This window comes from Clarias gariepinus, chromosome 28, assembly GCF_024256425.1.
Source record: "Clarias gariepinus isolate MV-2021 ecotype Netherlands chromosome 28, CGAR_prim_01v2, whole genome shotgun sequence".
Taxonomy (NCBI): Eukaryota; Metazoa; Chordata; class Actinopteri; order Siluriformes; family Clariidae; genus Clarias; species Clarias gariepinus.
Window position 1 is genome coordinate 15918072 of NC_071127.1, and position 18099 is coordinate 15936170.

At 38.8% G+C, this 18099-nt stretch overlaps 2 protein-coding genes across 4 annotated transcripts; both read right to left on the bottom strand.

The window, feature by feature from the left end:
• Positions 1 to 355: 355 nt before the first annotated feature.
• si:ch73-347e22.4 (uncharacterized) lies at positions 356 to 9378 on the bottom strand. 3 transcript variants are annotated; one of them, XM_053489869.1, is made up of 6 exons: positions 9282 to 9378; positions 7542 to 7776; positions 7176 to 7448; positions 5645 to 5947; positions 5479 to 5532; positions 356 to 5309 (listed from the first exon to the last, which is right to left on the bottom strand). In XM_053489869.1, the coding sequence occupies exon 6, from the start codon at positions 5182 to 5184 to the stop codon at positions 943 to 945; it is 4242 nt and encodes a 1413-aa protein (XP_053345844.1). In that variant the 5' UTR covers positions 5185 to 5309; positions 5479 to 5532; positions 5645 to 5947; positions 7176 to 7448; positions 7542 to 7776; positions 9282 to 9378; the 3' UTR covers positions 356 to 942. The 3 variants fall into 2 exon arrangements, with proteins under 3 accessions (XP_053345844.1, XP_053345845.1, XP_053345843.1); XM_053489868.1 differs by having other exon boundaries at positions 356 to 5532.
• A 3452-nt stretch (positions 9379 to 12830) lies between these two features.
• On the bottom strand, positions 12831 to 14957 carry apoea (apolipoprotein Ea). The gene is made up of 5 exons (XM_053490104.1): positions 14905 to 14957; positions 14753 to 14817; positions 14363 to 14513; positions 13885 to 14172; positions 12831 to 13606 (listed from the first exon to the last, which is right to left on the bottom strand). Exons 2-5 carry the CDS (start codon positions 14793 to 14795, stop codon positions 13333 to 13335), a joined length of 756 nt encoding a protein of 251 aa, XP_053346079.1. The 5' UTR covers positions 14796 to 14817; positions 14905 to 14957; the 3' UTR covers positions 12831 to 13332.
• Positions 14958 to 18099: the final 3142 nt, after the last annotated feature.

Genomic DNA, 18099 nt, shown 5'->3' on the forward strand with positions numbered 1-18099 from the left:
TACCTCAGTTTTACACAGCTTGCATATTATGTTTCTCTTGTGGTTGCTTGCTCTCCATGTTCATAGCTATTACCTTTCTGTTTTCATTAAAAACGAGTTTGTTTAAGAATACTGCAACAGTTTCACATTGTTTTGTTTTTGCTTCTTATTGTTTTAAAATTGAACTCAATAGGTAAAATACATAAATTATATAGATTTAGTGCACACTGCATTTTGCAATATTTCTTTACTGTTAGTTAAACAAATCCACTGTGCAGAGTTTAAGGAGTTTTATTAAAGACTATTAAAAGACTTTAAAAAGAAAATGCTCATGAAATGCATTTACGACAAATGAACTAATTAGCTTCTGTTCGTGGATCCTTAAACAGACATGGTCACTTTATTTTTTGTACTGATACAGTATTCAGCCATATAACACATTTAACCACAACAACAGTTTTCAAATAAAAGGATTTTTTTCTGATAGGATTCCAGTGCAGGTAGAGATATTACTGTAGAGTATAACAGCGCTGGCATTACAGAATGACACCAGTTTGTAAACAATATGCATCAATTTATGACTAAAATTCACATAAATCCAAACAATATAGGATTCTACTTTATAAAAAAGTACAAAGTCAGGCTTTTAAAATGAATGCTGTAAAAAGAATAACAAGGCACAAAAGTAGCATGGGGAAACACTCTTGTATTTGACTGAAGAGTAAAAATAAAAACTTTTTGCAAAAAGTAAACTTTTTGCAATATTACATGCTGTGTGTGGAGCACCTGTGTATCATCCTGGTGATGTTTACATTACATTCTTTGTGTTTTTTTTTTTTTTTTTCAATAATACTGCAACTAGTAAAAACAAATCTAAACGCATCATTTCCTTGTTCGAAGTAATCCTCAAAAGTCATTAAACCTCTTGATGCACGAGTGTATGGGAGCTTGAAAGAGTCATTGTCAAAGAATTCTGTAAAGGTTTGTATTCCCTACTGCATGCAGAAAATAATGTTCGTATAATCCCATAAGACTGTGTAACTTTTCGGAGCAGTCTGCACATTCAAAGATCTCGTCCTGCCTTTCATTTTCAGCAGGATTCACAGTACTAATGGTGGTTGTCGGTTCCCCCAAAATTACGCTTGTCTCAAAAAACCTGGCTGTTTGAGGCGAAACACTATGAATAAAATTCTCGCTTACCGGGTCAATGTAAAGCACTGGAATCGTATCGATATTCCGAGACTGAACAGATTCTTGGCTTTCCAAAGACTGAGGTTGGTCTGACACCGCAGTTTCAGAATATTCTTGAGGAATGTTTTGTCCAGGAGGTCCAGCGATACTGTTTGGAGTAACAGGGGTACTGATTGATTCCTGTTCAAGGTCCTCATCCATTGAATCTTGGTAAATGATTTTGAGATTTTTTGATCTTCTTGAAAGATGAGGTGGTACGTAGAGCTTATCTGGGTGGGGGTATTTAAAAAGTGTCTCCTTTGGAATGGCATCAAGGTTAAGACTTGATAGCACAGATACGCTTGTGGATGCCCGTGCGCCTTCAAGGCTAACTGAGGTAGATTTACTGCTTTGGTTAGGACGGACTTGCCTCTTTAAGTCTCCGGTATGACACAACTGATGAGCATAGAGTAGATCCCCGGTCGAGAAGCTGCTCTTACATCTATTGCATTTGTGTAGAAATGTTATGGGCTTAGATGGGATGGAAGGAAGGAGGCTGGCAGTGTTGTCATGGACATTCAAATGATCCTGTAGACTTTCGTTATTTGTATAGGAACTAACACAGAGAAGGCACCGATAAGATGTAGCACCGTTGTGAAAGAGACCATGCTTAACCAAGTTTGTCGAACTACTAAAGCTCCTGGCACAAACATCACATTTTAATTTTCTTGCCGATTGATGAAGTGAAGTGCACTGGTGAACATGCAAGGCTTCTTCATGGGAAAAGGTTTGGGAGCAAAGAGGACAAGCGTAGGGTCTTTCTTTAGCATGGTTCTGCAGGTGCATTTTATAAGCACTAAAGATGTGAAATTGGACATTGCACTGTGGACAAGAATAGCGACGGCCTTTCCGACGATGAATCCTCTGGTGCAACCACAGGCTGTTCCACTTTTTGAAGGTCCGGCCACAGTGACTACAAACATACCTAAAAGCGGGGACATGTGTTTGCATGTGAAGGCGCAAAGTTCTGTATCGCTTGTACCTCTGACCACAATGTGGGCATTTAAATCTCCAGAGACTTGGTGATGTTTCAACACACTCCAGAGACTCGTTCAAGGAGGCACAACTCATGAGAGTGGAGGTGGGTGATGCAGGCACGCGATCGTCATCAAACAGATGCACTGTCTCGGTTTCAGGCAAATCTGGTGTCTTTACCAGCTCAGAAGACTCTGGCTCAATGTGTTCTGTACGCAGATTATTTAAAGTTTGGGAATTCTTGTGTAAATTAGCACTTGATGGAGAATTGCTTTTGGAAGCCTCTACAGAATACATGCCAGTTGGTGAACCCTCTTTCAAGTTGGTGCAATTTCTGGGATCACTATGCAAGATTTCAGAAAGTGAAGACCCACAAGCCACCTCCTCCCCACTTTTCTGACAGCATACCCTACAATGAAAGCTGACTTCAGAGTCCTTTTCATAGCTCTGCCCGCAAGAAAAGCAAAGATACGATGAAGACTTTGTGTGGGTTTGAAGGTGAAGAGTATATTGACACCACTTCTGATAGAGTTGTTTGCATATTTGGCACTTGAAGAACGTTGGTGTATTTACTTCTCCGTCAACTCCATGACTGACTAGGAAGCCCTCGAGATCAAAACTCTGTTTGCGATTGCAAAGCTTGGATAGCTGATGGACCCGCAATGCAGGAAGGTCAAAGAATGCGAGATGACAGTGTGAACAGGAGAAAGGTGTCTCCCCTGTGTGCTTTCGAGAGTGCTTTTTCAGAGCGTTGATCTGAGTAAAACCTTTGGCGCATATGGAGCAGGCATATGGTTTAACAGGCCAGTGTGTCCTCTCATGAACTGCTAGCTTTGAAGATGTTGAAAATTCTTTTCCACAGTTCTTACAGGACACAGGCTTATCCTGGTCATGTTTATGGATTTTCTGTATATATCCAGCAGGAAATTTGTTGCTAGAAATGTTGCAAGTTTTGCTCTTGCTACATGGGGCATCAGATTTGCTTGATTTGTCTTGTTGGTCTGATTCCTTGTTTCTCTTGGTGTCCTTTACATGGGTTGTAAAATGAGCTATCAAATCCTTTTTTTCTGAGAATTTTTTACCACAGCATGGACATGGCAGAGACACAGAATGGACATGGACACATCTATGGGATTTGAGTTTGGACAGCTGAGCAAAGCTCTTGCTGCAGAGTTCGCACCTGTAAGGTTTGTGGCCTGTATGAATACGCTGGTGAACCATATAGGCAGAGATATGACGGAAGGATAGACTACAGTACTTGCATTGGATCAGTTTCTTTGCTAGTTTTGTGCTCTTAACAGCATCAGGTACTTTACAAACGTCCTTATTCTGTGTGGTCACACAGTCCTTATCACAATACTGTGTAAATCCGTCTACATTTTGAACTGCAGAATGTGATCCACCAACATTTCTTTCCGATCGTTCCTCCTGATGTTTATCAGATGCCTTCACATTTACATCCTTTAAAAGATTTCTTGACTTTTTGTCCTCAACTTCTGTGTAAAATGCATTTTTATGGCAGGAATGGAATCCTGTAGTTTTAACAGTGGACTGCAGAGACAACTCAAAACCGGCGTCACCATTTAGCTCTGTGATTTCAGGTTTTTCTTTGCTACTTTTATTCCACAATGCTTGTTTTCTGCTTCCAGTCACATTTGTGCTGTTTTGTGAATCAGAAGCCATTTTCAGTAGTTTATTACTGGCGTTTAAACAAAAATCCTTTGCATGTTCGCTTTGAGACATCATGTCATCAAAGTTCTCAGGATGTGAGTCAGTCTTTAATGGTTCTTCAAAGCACTTTAATAGTCTTCTGGCTTTGCTCGACCCTTTCTGAAAAATATTTGGTTGGGGACCTGAAGATGTCTTGAACACCTTTCCTGTGCGATTGGTGGACATTTTACTTGTATTCATGCACTGATTCTGTCCACTGTCAGAAACTAAAGCTGGACGCTTGACTTTCCGCTTTTTCCTGAAAAATCTATTCTCTTTTATTTTTGCGTGGCGGTTCTGTAAAAGTTTTTTTCCTTTACGTACAGTAATGGCAGTACGGTGTGATTTCCTAATATTCGTGGGTCGCGATCGCATTTTTTCTGTCTTTGTTTTACGCTTCAACCGTCTAGAATTTTTTCTAGTATCCTGCACATCTTGAGCTAAGTTTTTGAAAGGCTCCTGATTTGCATTTTTCCTTTTTTTTTTTTTCATTTTAGCCAGAGGACTGGCGTTGTTGAGGAGGCAGGAAGACTTACAATCAAGTCCGATTTTACATTCATGGTTCGTTTGGTGAGTGGTATGGTCTTTGCAAGGCTCTAACAGGGTTGTTTCTTTCTCAAAGAAATCAGTGGATGTTTGTAAACTTCCAAAATTTACTTCAGACTTTCTGTCTTCACTTGTGTTCTCCAAAACGAGAACATCGGTTACCCCTGTCTCAGGGCTTGAGTTGATAATTAAAGACTGTGACTGCACCTTTAAATTATAATGAGCAGAAGTATCATTACTGACAGATCCAACATTCGGAGTGATTATTCGGCCTTCACGTGTCTCCTTGTCGATGTTACTTATCATTAGTGATGTATTGTTTGTATCTGATGATGAAAGGTCACACAAAAAGTGACTTTGACCACAGGTAGGCGTGTCCTCCAACACATTTTCTTTTTCTCTCACCACTTTGCAAGAATCCTCAGCGAAAACGGTCAGTACATCCGGTTTTCCTGGTGTGCATTCGGTGTACGATCTGGATTTTTCTTTCTTAGGCACTAGATTAGACTCCTTACTCTCTGTCCAAGTCTTTGAAATTTCCATTGACGTTTGGACATACGCCATAAAGTTGTGCATTGAAGGTGTAGGATTCTCTTTTTGTACAACGTTATGCACAAGTTCTTCGTGTTTACTGTCTGAGGTAGATGAACATACAGGACTTGGTTCAGCGGAGATAGTGTTACATTTCAAGTGATGACCAGGTTTGCGAAGAGTTCCTGTACAGCTCTTAGTTTGGCTCTCCATACATTTCTCAGTGCTGACATTTTCACATGAGTGTGCATGTTCTTTGGGTGTTGTATAAGAACTATGTTGAGGAGCTTGACTCAAAACTGATGTATAATTTTCATACCCAGTACTGTTTGAGGCAGCTAAAGAAACAGAGGGCATTTGTTCGTTTAAATTTGTGCACTGCTCATGCATATTCTCTGATAAAAAGGGACTTCTGGTAAAACATGAAACATCTGTCTCTGCCGTTTTACACTGTGATAGAGAGCAAATATCAGTCATAAGTGTCCTGCAGCTTGTCTCATCGAATACCTTGTCATTCAGTGATGATTCTTCAGTTAGGGGACCCCTGTACTGCGTAACGATCTGGAAGAAAATAACAGCAAATAGTTATAATTCTAACTGCAGTTTAAATGAATACATTTAGCTATAGGTGTTTTGTTTTACAGATTATTTTTTGGTGCAAGTCATAACCCACCCTCTGCTGGAAATCATGACTGGGCTTAAAGTGGGACCTCTTGGTTTCATCTGATAGAATAATAACAGTCGTCTCTTGTGCTTTAATCGTTTCGCTTACTTCTTGGACATCTGACTTGTTATCTGCAGGATCAAAACTGTTCTTTACAAATTCCACTGCTCCTGACTCAGCTGGAGGATCATAGATTGGCGGGTTTCCACACATGTCTGCTAAAAGGTCCTGCCCCAATTCCATCCCATTAGTCATCTCTAAAGCCTCCTTGATCACAGATGTCCAGGTGAAAGGGTTGTCTTGTTTCAGGTCCTGAATTGAAAAGAAAAAAAGAAAAGAAAAAACAAAGGGGAAAAAAAAAGGAAAAAAACATGAACATCTGTACTCATGCACACAACGCAACAGAAATACTACAGTTAAATGTTGGATTGCGAGCATAATTTGTTCCGGAAGCTTGTATATCAAAGGAAATTTCCCCCATAGAAAAAAAAAATTACTCTCGGCAGATAAAGCGCATGCATACTACTCGTATATCAAGACGTTACTCTTTAACAAGTTAAAATTTATTGTCTTGCAAAACACTCACAGACCAAGTTACTCGCAATCCAATGTTCCACTGTAGTATAAATCAGGATGAGGCAGATGTGTTACAACAGCAACAAACAACATTAGGTTTCACAGTTCCTGACTAGACCTGGATGATTTATGTTTTTCACACATTTCTGTATAAACTCTAGAGATTGTATGTATAGAAAATCCCAGTAGGTCAGCAGCTTCGGAAGCACTCAAACAAACCCATCTTCACCAAGAGCTCACGGTTTTGTTTGATTCGAATATTAACTGATGCTTTTGAACTGCATGTCAATAATTTTGATGGGTTATACTGTTGTCACAGTAAAGCTGACCTGACTGGATAACTGCATGAATGAGCGATCATAAAGGTCTTGCTAATAAAGTGGCTTATGAGTTAATAATTAAGCAGTATTACACGAGACGGAGTGCTGTACAGCTGGATATATATATAGAGAGAGAATATCAGCTCTGTTAACTTCTGGGTTCTGAGGTTAAATATCAAAAAGCACTAAATGGAAAGCTAGTGTGCTAGGATGTACAATCGACTGTCTATTGTACATCCTAACGCACTTGATCAAGGGTTAAAGTGGGATTTGGGATGCAGCCTTGCACTAAAAGCCAGTTAGCTTTGTAGCCGTAAATAAGGGAACACATTTGGAACAAGTTATAAGCAAATAAATTCATTAGAGTCAAAGTGTTCTTGCTGAAAGTGCTTCTGTGACTAGTTGTGAATGTGATTTTGCCAGACAGATGCTCTCTCCTCAGTACTGCGGACGTACAGACCTGCCTTTACCCATGCTGCTGCCAACAGTCAGTGTAATTCACGGTTAATAGAATACCAAGAACGCAGAGTTATCGTCCATTATGGCCATTATGTAAATGCCTCTCGTCCAATCAGATTGCTCGGTTGAAACTAACCATTGTATAATATAACATATTATATAGAATATGTATAAAACTCATTTACCTGTTTGGGTGCAGCAGTTAACTGGTCATTCACAGAATTGTCCATGTTGCTCATGACTGAGTCTCCTCTTTCCATATAATCCCCTGGATCGTCTTTTTCATTTTCCATATTATCTTGCTGGAGGACTGAAAACTTGGAATACTTTATTGGATCGAGTGTTGTTCCGGATGAAATAGTCTGGCAATCTGGAGAAAAAGCCATTGAGCCATTGTGTGCTGAAGTTGATGGTGATGTAGCTTCAGGAAGTATTCCTTGCATCCTAGCAACTGGTCCCTAAAAACAGTATTTGAGATTTTATTTCTTCATAGGAAGAATATAACACCTAACTGTCCTTTGGTATTCATTAAAATTATGTTTTACAAGTACCTGTAGTGATGGTGGATAAGCATTCTCGAAGTCTTCATCCCATGTTTCCCCATAATTCCCCTCAGTTTTACCTTTTTCATATTGAGAGGAAATATCATTAGTATTGTTTAATGCTTGGGAACCCCATGGTGTGTTATCTGCTACTCCACGGCTATACTCGCCACTGGCAGGCCATGATTCTGCATCCATATTGTTTTAGCACTCGGGTAGGTATGGCTTAACTCTCTTTCTCCATCTGCATCGTTTTTGAAAGAAAAAAAAAAGAGTTACTGCAAGATGTAAATGTCATTAAGTTATCGCTCAGCAATTTGAAAACATGACTGCCGTCCTGGGTCAAAGTAGATCTCAATAAACATCAGTTTGTCAATTATTCTAAAAAAACAGCATGCAATTCACTTTTAAAATCCCTATCAGAGTTTATTTCAGTTAAGGATATTTATTTCCCAACTTTTGGAATGCAATTACAGCACTTCAAACAATAAATATTTTATCTTGCTACTGATTTTTATTTACGTAAAGCGAAGCTCTTAGAAGACCATTAAGTTATCGCTCAGCAATTTGAAAACATGACTGCCGTCCTGGGTCAAAGTAGATCTCAATAAACATCAGTTTGTCAATTATTCTAAAAAAACAGCATGCAATTCACTTTTAAAATCCCTATCAGAGTTTATTTCAGTTAAGGATATTTATTTCCCAACTTTTGGAATGCAATTACAGCACTTCAAACAATAAATATTTTATCTTGCTACTGATTTTTATTTACGTAAAGCGAAGCTCTTAGAAGACCAGAAAGGCATCATATTATTCATTGTTTTTATATTTCAAATATAACAACACAAACAATGCGCCGTTGGATGTTACTATTATCAGAGTTCGACATTTAATATGCAGCATATTTTATTAGATACTATTTAATTTAACTATTTAATTTCAGGTCATTTAACCAACATAATTTCCAACGATCAGCCATAACATGGTCCACTCCTGCAATGAGCACATCCTTGGGCCGACACTTATCCCAGCATTTCCCTAATGACGTGCTCAGTACTCTTAAACCACGATTGTACTGCCTGCTTCAAGTTTGAAACGTTAGCAAAAAAAAGAAAAAATGGCTAGTTTGATTACCAAAAGCAGGATAAGCACAAGGTTAATGCAGCACAACTGTGGAAATTACAAGGATTTGGCTGGGAGTTATCACTGCAACGTCCCCCATACAATCCTTAATGATCCCTGGATCCCTGAAGGGAGTTCCTGGGAGGCCAGAGTTTTAGATTTAAAGCAGGCAGTCCGATCATGTGGCTCCAGCGTACTGAGAAAACTTTCTCCCTTTTTTCACCAAGCACTAGTGAAAAACTGGGATACGTATAATAATGTAGCTGGAGGATCATATATAGAAATAAAGGGAGTTTTTACTCTAATAACTGTAGTGAGGACTATTAATCTGCGCAAGCAAAAGTCCCAGTTTGACTTGAACATGTACACAGTGAGGTGCACACGCTTACCGTAGCTTTTCCTCGAGTCACAAACCATCATAATCGTCAAAAAAACGTCTGAAGTTAATCTTAAACATTTTGTTTTATCTTATAGAGGCAATGCTTTACAATTTTCTCGTTGATGTGTGTGTTTATCAGGCATAACAACCGCCGAAACCTGACCCAAGAAAGAGAAAACGCGTACTCTAAAAAACACGACGCCACCTCAGGTTAGGTTAGGGTTGACGATATATTTCGTTCAGCTTACCTCAGAAACACAATGTCGGAACGACTTCATTTTCGCCCTCCGTCAAATATAAAGCTGGAAAAAAGACGCGCTTACTTTGTTTACTGCTCGTGCTGTGAGCAGCCATGTTGGAATGACGTCACTGGTTTGAGCTGAAATAGAGCGTTTTCTTCGGAAATTTCGACTTACGACAAGTTTGTGGGAACGTAACCGTCACAATCGCACTGTGGTGCTTGTTAAACACCATGTTATAAATGTTGCTAGTATTGAGCAGGTCCTCCTTTTGCCACTATAACAATAATGACCTGTGTGCTCCGGCACCTTTCTGTCACAACCAGCATTAACCTTCTACTCAATTTGACCTACACTAGTGCTTCTATTGGATAGGAATACACGGGCCAGACTTTACTCCCCATATGTATTCCCAAACTTCCTGTAGTGTATAAATGCTGACCGGAGGTCCTACCATGGGCGTACAATGGGAATAAGGGCTCAACAGTGGTAGATTGGCAGTGCTGGGACTTGAACCCCTGAACTTCCAGCGTCTTATCCATTTGAGCCACCACTACCCATGCTGTCTTGCTATTAATGGTGACTATTAATTTTTATTTATATAACTCAATCATTTTAATAGATATTTAAATACATGTATATCTTGATTAGGGCTGGGCAATTAATCGAAAAGTAATCGAAATCGACATTCAGAACCTATAATCGATCAAATTTTCCCAGGTCAAGTATTTCAATTACTTTCCCTTTGAAAACACTACCGCGCGAGGAGTCACATGATCCCGCTCCGTTACGTTATTCCGCCGACATGTCGAGCATGGAGAGCTTAAACACTGAGACAACTGAGCAACAAGAGCAAAAATCTCTCACTTATAATATGTGAGCATATTTACTGTACAAAACTTGTCATTGAACTATGAGGGCAAAAAAAATGAATAAATAAATAAAATAATCGTTCATTAATCGTAATCGAGTTAAAATGTTCAATTAATCGCGATTTTGATTTTAGGCCAAATCGCCCAGCCCTAATCTTGATTTACCCTAATATGATGGTGTAGTGGTTAGTGCACACCTTCAGGGTTGTTCAGGGCTTCAGGGCCTGTTGTAAAAAATTAATCCATACCATCTAATGAATCAGATTCGAGACGTCAACATTGCTGTGTTATAAATAAATTTAAATACAATTACTTATGGTATTGTGAGGATAACTGGATCAAATAGCTAACCCAGTATACATTTTTATTAATTCATCCATTCATCCTCTATAACAATTATCCTACAGGAAGCCCTGAGAAGTATCTAGGTGACTTGGGGCATGGGGCAGGGTAAACCCTGGCCAGGGTGCCAGTCCATTGCAAAGCACACACATTCACAGAAACTATGGGCTATTTTGAAATGGCAATTAGCCTACATTGCATGTTTTTGGACAGTGGGTGGAAACCAGAGTACCTGGAGGCAACACATGCAAATCCCATGCAGGAATCAAACCCTCGACCCTGGAGGTGCAAGGCTACAGTGCTAACCACTATGCCACTATGTGCAACTGGCAATTAATTAATTAATTTGTACTTAATGCTTATTCTGAACCTTAAAATAAGGTTTTATCTCCTCCACACATCACTTATTCACCTGAACACTAGGAAAGGGAATTATGTTAAAATGCTCTTCATCGACTACAGCTCTGCATTTAATACCATAATTCCCTCCACACTCACCACCAAGTTGGTGCACCTGGGACTCAGCTCATCAATGTGTCAGTGGATCTCCAATTTTCTGACTGGCAGACCACAGGCAGTAAGCATGGGCGGACATGTCTCAGCCTCACTCACTCTCAGCACTGGAGCCCCCCAGGGTTGTGTTCTGAGCCCCCTGCTTTACTCTTTGTACACCCACGACTGCGTGGCCACTACCAACTCCACCGCCATCATCAAGTTTGCTGACAACACTGTTGTGATGGGCCTGATCACCAACAATGATGAGTCGGCCTACCTAGAGGAGATTGTAAATCTGGAGAACTGGTGCCAGAGGAACAATCTCCTTCTGAACGTCAGCAAGACAAAGGAGCTGATAGTTGACTTTAGTACAAAGCAGAGGAGGAAGTACCAGACCCCCATCATCAACAGGAGCCCAGTGGAGAGAGTGGACAGCTTCCGATACCTCGGTGTTCACATCACGCAGGACCTGTCATGGTCCTGTCACATCAACACCGTGGTGAAAAAGGCCCGGCAGCGTCTCTACCACCTCAGACGCTTGAGAGACTTTAGACTGCCCTCCAAGGTGCTCAGGAATTTCTACTCCTGTACCATAGAGAGCATCCTGACAGGAAACATCACGACCTGGTTTGGAAACAGCACCATGCAGGACAGACGAGCTCTACAGAGGGTGGTGCGATCAGCTGAGCGCATCATCCGCACCGAGCTCCCTGACCTGCACTTGATCTACAGTAAGTGGTGCTGGACCAAGGCCAGGAAGATCGTGAAGGACCTCAGCCATCCCAACAATGGACTGTTTTCTCTGTTGCGGTCTGGGAAGCGATTCCGCTCCCTGAAGGCCAACACAGAGAGACTGAGGAGGAGCTTCTTCCCGCAGGCGATAACGTCCCTCAATCACACCACCACACAGGAGTAATATCTTTTAAACATTGATATTGACTGGAGAATCATGGACACATTCATGCAACACATATTTACATATCTGAAGCCATTGCACATGTCACTTTTCATAAGTCACTTTATACAATACATGTTTATCTGCCATTGCACATGACACTTTGAAACTTTGCCACTTTGCCACTTTAAAACATTTTATTGCCACTTTAAAACATTTTAAAACATTTTAAAAATTTTAAATATATACACTCAACAAAAATATAAACGCAATACCTTTGTTTCTGCTCCGATTTTTCATGAGATGGACTTAAAGATCTAAAATTCATTCCAGATACACAATATTACCATTTCTCTCAAACATTGTTCACAAATCAGTCTAAATGTGTGATAGTGAGCACTTCTGCTTTGCTGAGATAATCCATCCCACCTCACAGGTGTGCCACATCAAGATGCTGATCTGACATCATGAGTAGTGCACAGGTGTACCTTATACTGCCCACAATAAAAGGCCAGTATATACAGTGTATATTTACCCCCCCCCCCCATATTCCTATATTTCTATATTTTGTGATATTTTTACATGCCTTTATTTGTACAGTTTGTTTATTTTACAAGTTACATTTATTTTCCTTTGTTTTAAATTTTTTTAAATTAATATTTATTCCTTATTTGTAGTTTTTATTTTCTTTTTAAGGTCACCGGCAGTCGTACAAGCATTTCACTGCATATCGTACTGTGTATGACTGTGTATGTGACAAATAAATTTTGAATTTGAATTTGAATTGGTTCTTCAAAAAGAAATGTTTAGATTAAATGATGACTCACACATGCTTAATGTCAGTTTATATATTGAGACACAGTTTGCTGCATTCCAAAGATTTATTATTTTAGGACAGTGGCATTAAAAATGTACCATGGAGGAAAAAATCTAAAAATATATATTATTGCACAGTATTGTTTCCTAGGCTTTATTGAAAATTGTTGTTTGAAACTATCTGCGTACATCATATAATTATGCATGCCACTAAACGTTGGCAAGGTTAACAACCTTGTCAAGGGCTTGTTTACAGCATTTTATGGTTTCACCATTATTTGTTTTAGTAGCTTTATCTCTTTGCACTACAGTATATTATATCTTAATTATACTGTATTTTTTTAACACAGTTTATAACTGGGATTTTTCAGGAAGCCATTAACATTCTTCTGTCGAAGAAATACTGAGGCCAATGATTTAAGTGGTGTAAGCAAAACACACAGGCATGGCTGCTCCTAACATACTTAATCTAACTTTAGGAGAGAATAAACAGTCAATACATTTTTTAAAGAAAAAAATATAATAATAAGCCTTAGTATTTTTATTTGGCAAAACCTGAGCATAATGTCAACTTCCTATTTATATTTCCAGCTTGGGTGCATAGTTTAAACTGTTTATTCATGGTTACTATCTCCTCAGTTTATAAGTATTGCTGAAACCAGTTTTTGGCCTCCTCCATTTTCTTCTGGACTGGGGAGAGCAGACTCTTTTTGACCTCTTCAGCCTGCTCTTTGAAATTCTCCCATTTCTCCATCACTCGTTCAGCTTGGTCATTCAGCAAATCTTTAAGGGCGTTGAACTTGTCCTCAGCATTTTGCCGTACTGCGTCAAAGTAAGACTTCAGGCGCTCGTTCATGTCATCTGCATGCTGAACAACACGAGCTTGGACTTCCTCGAAGTATGTCTCGATTTTCCTTAGGAGCAATTCATAAGGAATATTACTTTATAGCACCGAGGTTAAATATTTTAATTATTAATTAGTAAACTTTTCAGATATTTGTAATGTTAGGACACCAAACTCTTTTACACTTGAGATCTTATCCGTTAATGCCTCAAAAGTGGATGCATAGACTAAAAAATTACACAGCTTTATCTTTTGTGAGACTAATAATTAATTTAAATATCTCTATATTTACAGTAAGTAGCCTATCATAGCAAAAACCATATAATTATCCATGTTCCAAAAACTCACTTTTTGATCTCCTGGGTGTCCTTGTTGAGGCGTTTCTTGAGTTTACGGATGTATGCATTGACTTTATTCTTCACATCATCTGCATTCTGCTCCACCATGGTCTGGAGCTCCTGGTTGTATTCTGTCATGCGATCCTTTGCTTCCTCCATATGTACACGTAACTTGTTTGACAGCAGCTGAAGATCTTCATTTACTTTCTGCGCCGTCTCCTTCGCATAAGGTGCCAGCTTTGACTTCACGTCATCGGTGTACATCTGCAGCTCAGCCATGCTGTCACTGATCAGTGAGCTGGAGTGTGATATTAGAGAATTTCATAGTGGTCAGGGATTTGTAGCATAGTTAATACATTTACATTTACATGTACTATACATTTACATACAGTTAATACATTGCTTGCTAATTTTTAATGACTCGTAAATACATTTATGAATTGTTTGAGTGTGTGAGCGTGATTTGTTGACAGCTTAACTAAACTCACTCAAGCTCTCTTCCAAGTTCTGTGGATTGTATGTTCTTCCTCATTTCTTCAACCTTGGAGCTCACATCATTCACATACTCCCAAAACTTATCCACCATCTCCTCCCATTTAGTTTTGGGTTCATCCTGAAACAGGAATCTTCCCTGGCAGCCTAGAAGTAAAAGCATAACATTTACTCTGTTTTTTTGTAAAGTGAATGAAATCCATATGAGATTGGTATAGTGTATAGTGCAATATTTAGGATGGATTAACATAAATGCGCAAAGAACCTGGTCAGCAAATAAAAGCGCTTGATTAAATTAAATCACTGTATTGTATTCTTTAGTGAACTAATAAATTAATGATCATTTAAGACATGTAATTGTTATAAAGGATAACATAAAATCTTACCTGAGATGACTGAAAGGGCAAGGATTAGAGCAACCAATTTCATGATTATTCCTCAGAGAGCACACCTGCAGAAAACACAAGCGCCTTGAGAACAAGAACAAAGTGACTATAAAAAGAGCATTCAACTGAAATAGATTATCTAAGACCTTTACCACTAGTGACTTGTGTTCTTTGGCTGTGAATCAAATCAATGCAGCAAACCTTTGGAAGTGGATGGAATTTATATAGCTTCGAACTAGTCACATGATCCACCTATGACATCTAAGACGAAAGTAAAGAAGCTGCCTCTGGCCAAAGTTCTTGTACCCACATGCTCTGCTAATCATTTTTAATTGCCATATTCCATTCCACGTTGCAACAGAGAGGTTCCAAAAGTCAAAAGTGCGAAAATGAAAATATACAGTATATCCTTTTACTGAAATCAATGTTTTCCTACCTCTAAAATGATTCAGAAGGTGTGTGAACACCAGGAGTAAACTCACAAGGTTGAAAACAGTAACCTTTGATAGAAACTTTTAAAGTAATATTCTTTGCAGATTAAGTGTCAGCAACTTTCAATCATATCAAATTAAGGAATGCTGAGACCTTCACCTTTGTACATTTCTATTTTATCCACGCACATTTTTAAACACAACTAGAGAGATAAACACATTGTGACCTATGGACCAAGGTTTATCAAAATAATCATAGATGACTATGTTAATTATGAGCTTCGCCATTGGTGGCTTAAAGCCATGATGAAAGACAAATGATTAGTTCATTTAAACAGATCCTTCCATTTCTGTAGTTAAGAAGGGAGTACATAGATTGAGTGAATCACCAACATTTCTCAAAATCACATAGCAGTTGTTTTCCATAGTAAGAGTGCTACTATTTCATTCCCTTTTTGACTCCCATCAAAACTATGACATTGCAGCAGGGGAAATGTCTAGAGGGAAAATGAATATTCGTGTGGATACATGTGCTTGGCAGGAATGTTACAAATGAAGTGGTTTCTGTAGTAAGATCCTGGTAAAAGCCATCCCAAATGGATTATATAACAAATTACACATCAAATTATGTGACAGTTGTTATGGATAGAGATTTAATTTTATTCAGTATGGTGTATGAGAATTAATGGGAAATGTGTTTTTACAGTAACAGTTAAGTCTGGACACACCTACTCATTCAAATGTTTTTTACTATTTTTTACTATGTTCTATTCTGTGGCAGTTACTTACGGGGATAGGCTGCCAGTTCAATGTCTGATTGTCATTCACACAGTCCGAGCAATTTGGGAATACCAGGTAGCCTACCCTGCATGTCTCTGGACTTTGGGAAGAAACTGAAATACCCAGAAGAAACCCTCAAACAAGGGGAGAACATGCAAACAGACCCAAGGTGAGAATTGGAAACCGATCCTGGAGCTGCAAGGTCTTACCATGGTTGTAAAATGGGAATAAATATAATGGTAATCACCAATGGCCTCCACACCCCCTAGCTGGACTACAAAGGTTCTTAGATGGATGAATGGAATATGCATTTACACATAATGTATATTAAATGTTCTCCTGCCTTGCACACTTATGGCATTCCCTAAACCACCTTTATGAGGTATTCACCTGGAATTTTTTTTTAAACATTCTTGAAGCTTTAGCCCATATACAGTATGTTAAGCACTTCTTGGCTGTCAGTATTGCACAAAGATGTTATAAAGGTAAATGGTGACTACTTAAAAAAAATCTGAACTATGTGTTATTTTCTAGTTTTGATGTAGGAAATACTAAAATGACTAACAAATACAGAAAAAATGAAATAAAAAAATAAAACACCTGGTACGGTACTGGTTTTTATTAATTTTTTTTATTTTTTTATTATGAAACCATGACAGCACCTACTGTATATATAGGTTTATATTAATGTACTTTTATGCACTCTAATACATTATTTCTTCTAAAATATAGAAACAGCTTGCCCGCATAACCTAATCTCTTTCATAAACTATTGGCACTTTAGCCAGTCACAGTCAAACTGTGCTTAATTTAGAAAATTTAATCTACATTATTTCATTTCATTTAAAATAACGAAATGATGCGTGGATCAAGACCTTTGCACAGTACTGATGCACCTTAGCATATTTCTTAAAACAGCACAACCGGAAGGTATCGCTTACATATTATCTCATTGTTTTGATTGAATTCTGGATTTGACCACACATTAAATGCTAAACTAGTTTCATTGTACATTTACATCACAAGAAATTCTGTAAACAGCCTAATTTATTGTAGATGAGGCTCTGACAGGAGAACATTTAAATAAACATACTGTAACTGTAGACTTTAGCAGGAGAATTTGCACAGAAGGCAAACCATTGAAATAGTGACAGATATATTACAGCTTACTTACAATTCACTGAATCTGTCTCTGCTTGGATAAATTACAGTTCACCAGATTCTTTAATTAACTATGGTGAAAGGGAAAGGAGGCAGCACAGTGGTGTAGTGGTTAGCACTGTCGCCTTGCAACTCCAGGGTCCGGGTTTGATTCCCAGCCAGGCTCGAGTCCCGTCTCTGTGTGCATGGAGTTTGCATCATGCTTGGTGGGTTTCCTCCGGGTACTCCGGTTTTCCTCCCACGGTCCAAATATATGCAGGTTAGGCTAATTGGCATTCCCAAATTGCCCATAGTGTGTGAATGTGAGTGTGTGTGTGCGCTCTGATGGACTGGCACCCTGTCCAGGGTGTACCCTGCCTCATGCCCTAAGCCTCCTGGGATAGGCTTCAGGTCCCCGTGACCCTGAATACAGGATGAAGCGGTATAGAAGATAAGTGAGTGAGTGAGAAAGGGAAGGGAGCTTCAAACTATGGAACAGGGCTTGGAGCAGTGGGGCAGTACAGTGGCACAGTGGGAAGATTGGCAACTCTACAGCTTCCTGGTTTGGTCATGAGGTTACTGCAGGTGCAACTTTCTGCATGTTATCCTTGTGTCTAAATGTGTTTCCCCTTGATTATCCAGTTTTCTTTACTAGAGGTGCATGTGTGTGTGTGTGTGTGTGTGTATAGTGGATTTCCATCAAAGGTCTGAAATCACCATAGTCAGGATAAAGTTGCTACTATAGGAAAATAAATAAATGAAAACGATCTCATTATTGATGAATTAATATGTGCACAAAATCACATTTGATTTTTTATTTAATCTTGTGATAAACCTCAGAGCTTTGCCACGAGGAGGTTATTGTCCAAGTGGGGTAATACTATTATGAATAGATTTGAAAGGAGAGATTAGGTGTAGAATAATATTAATGACTCCATAATAGGTAAAAAAAAACATTAAAATAAAAATACATAAAAAGTAAAAATAAATAAATAA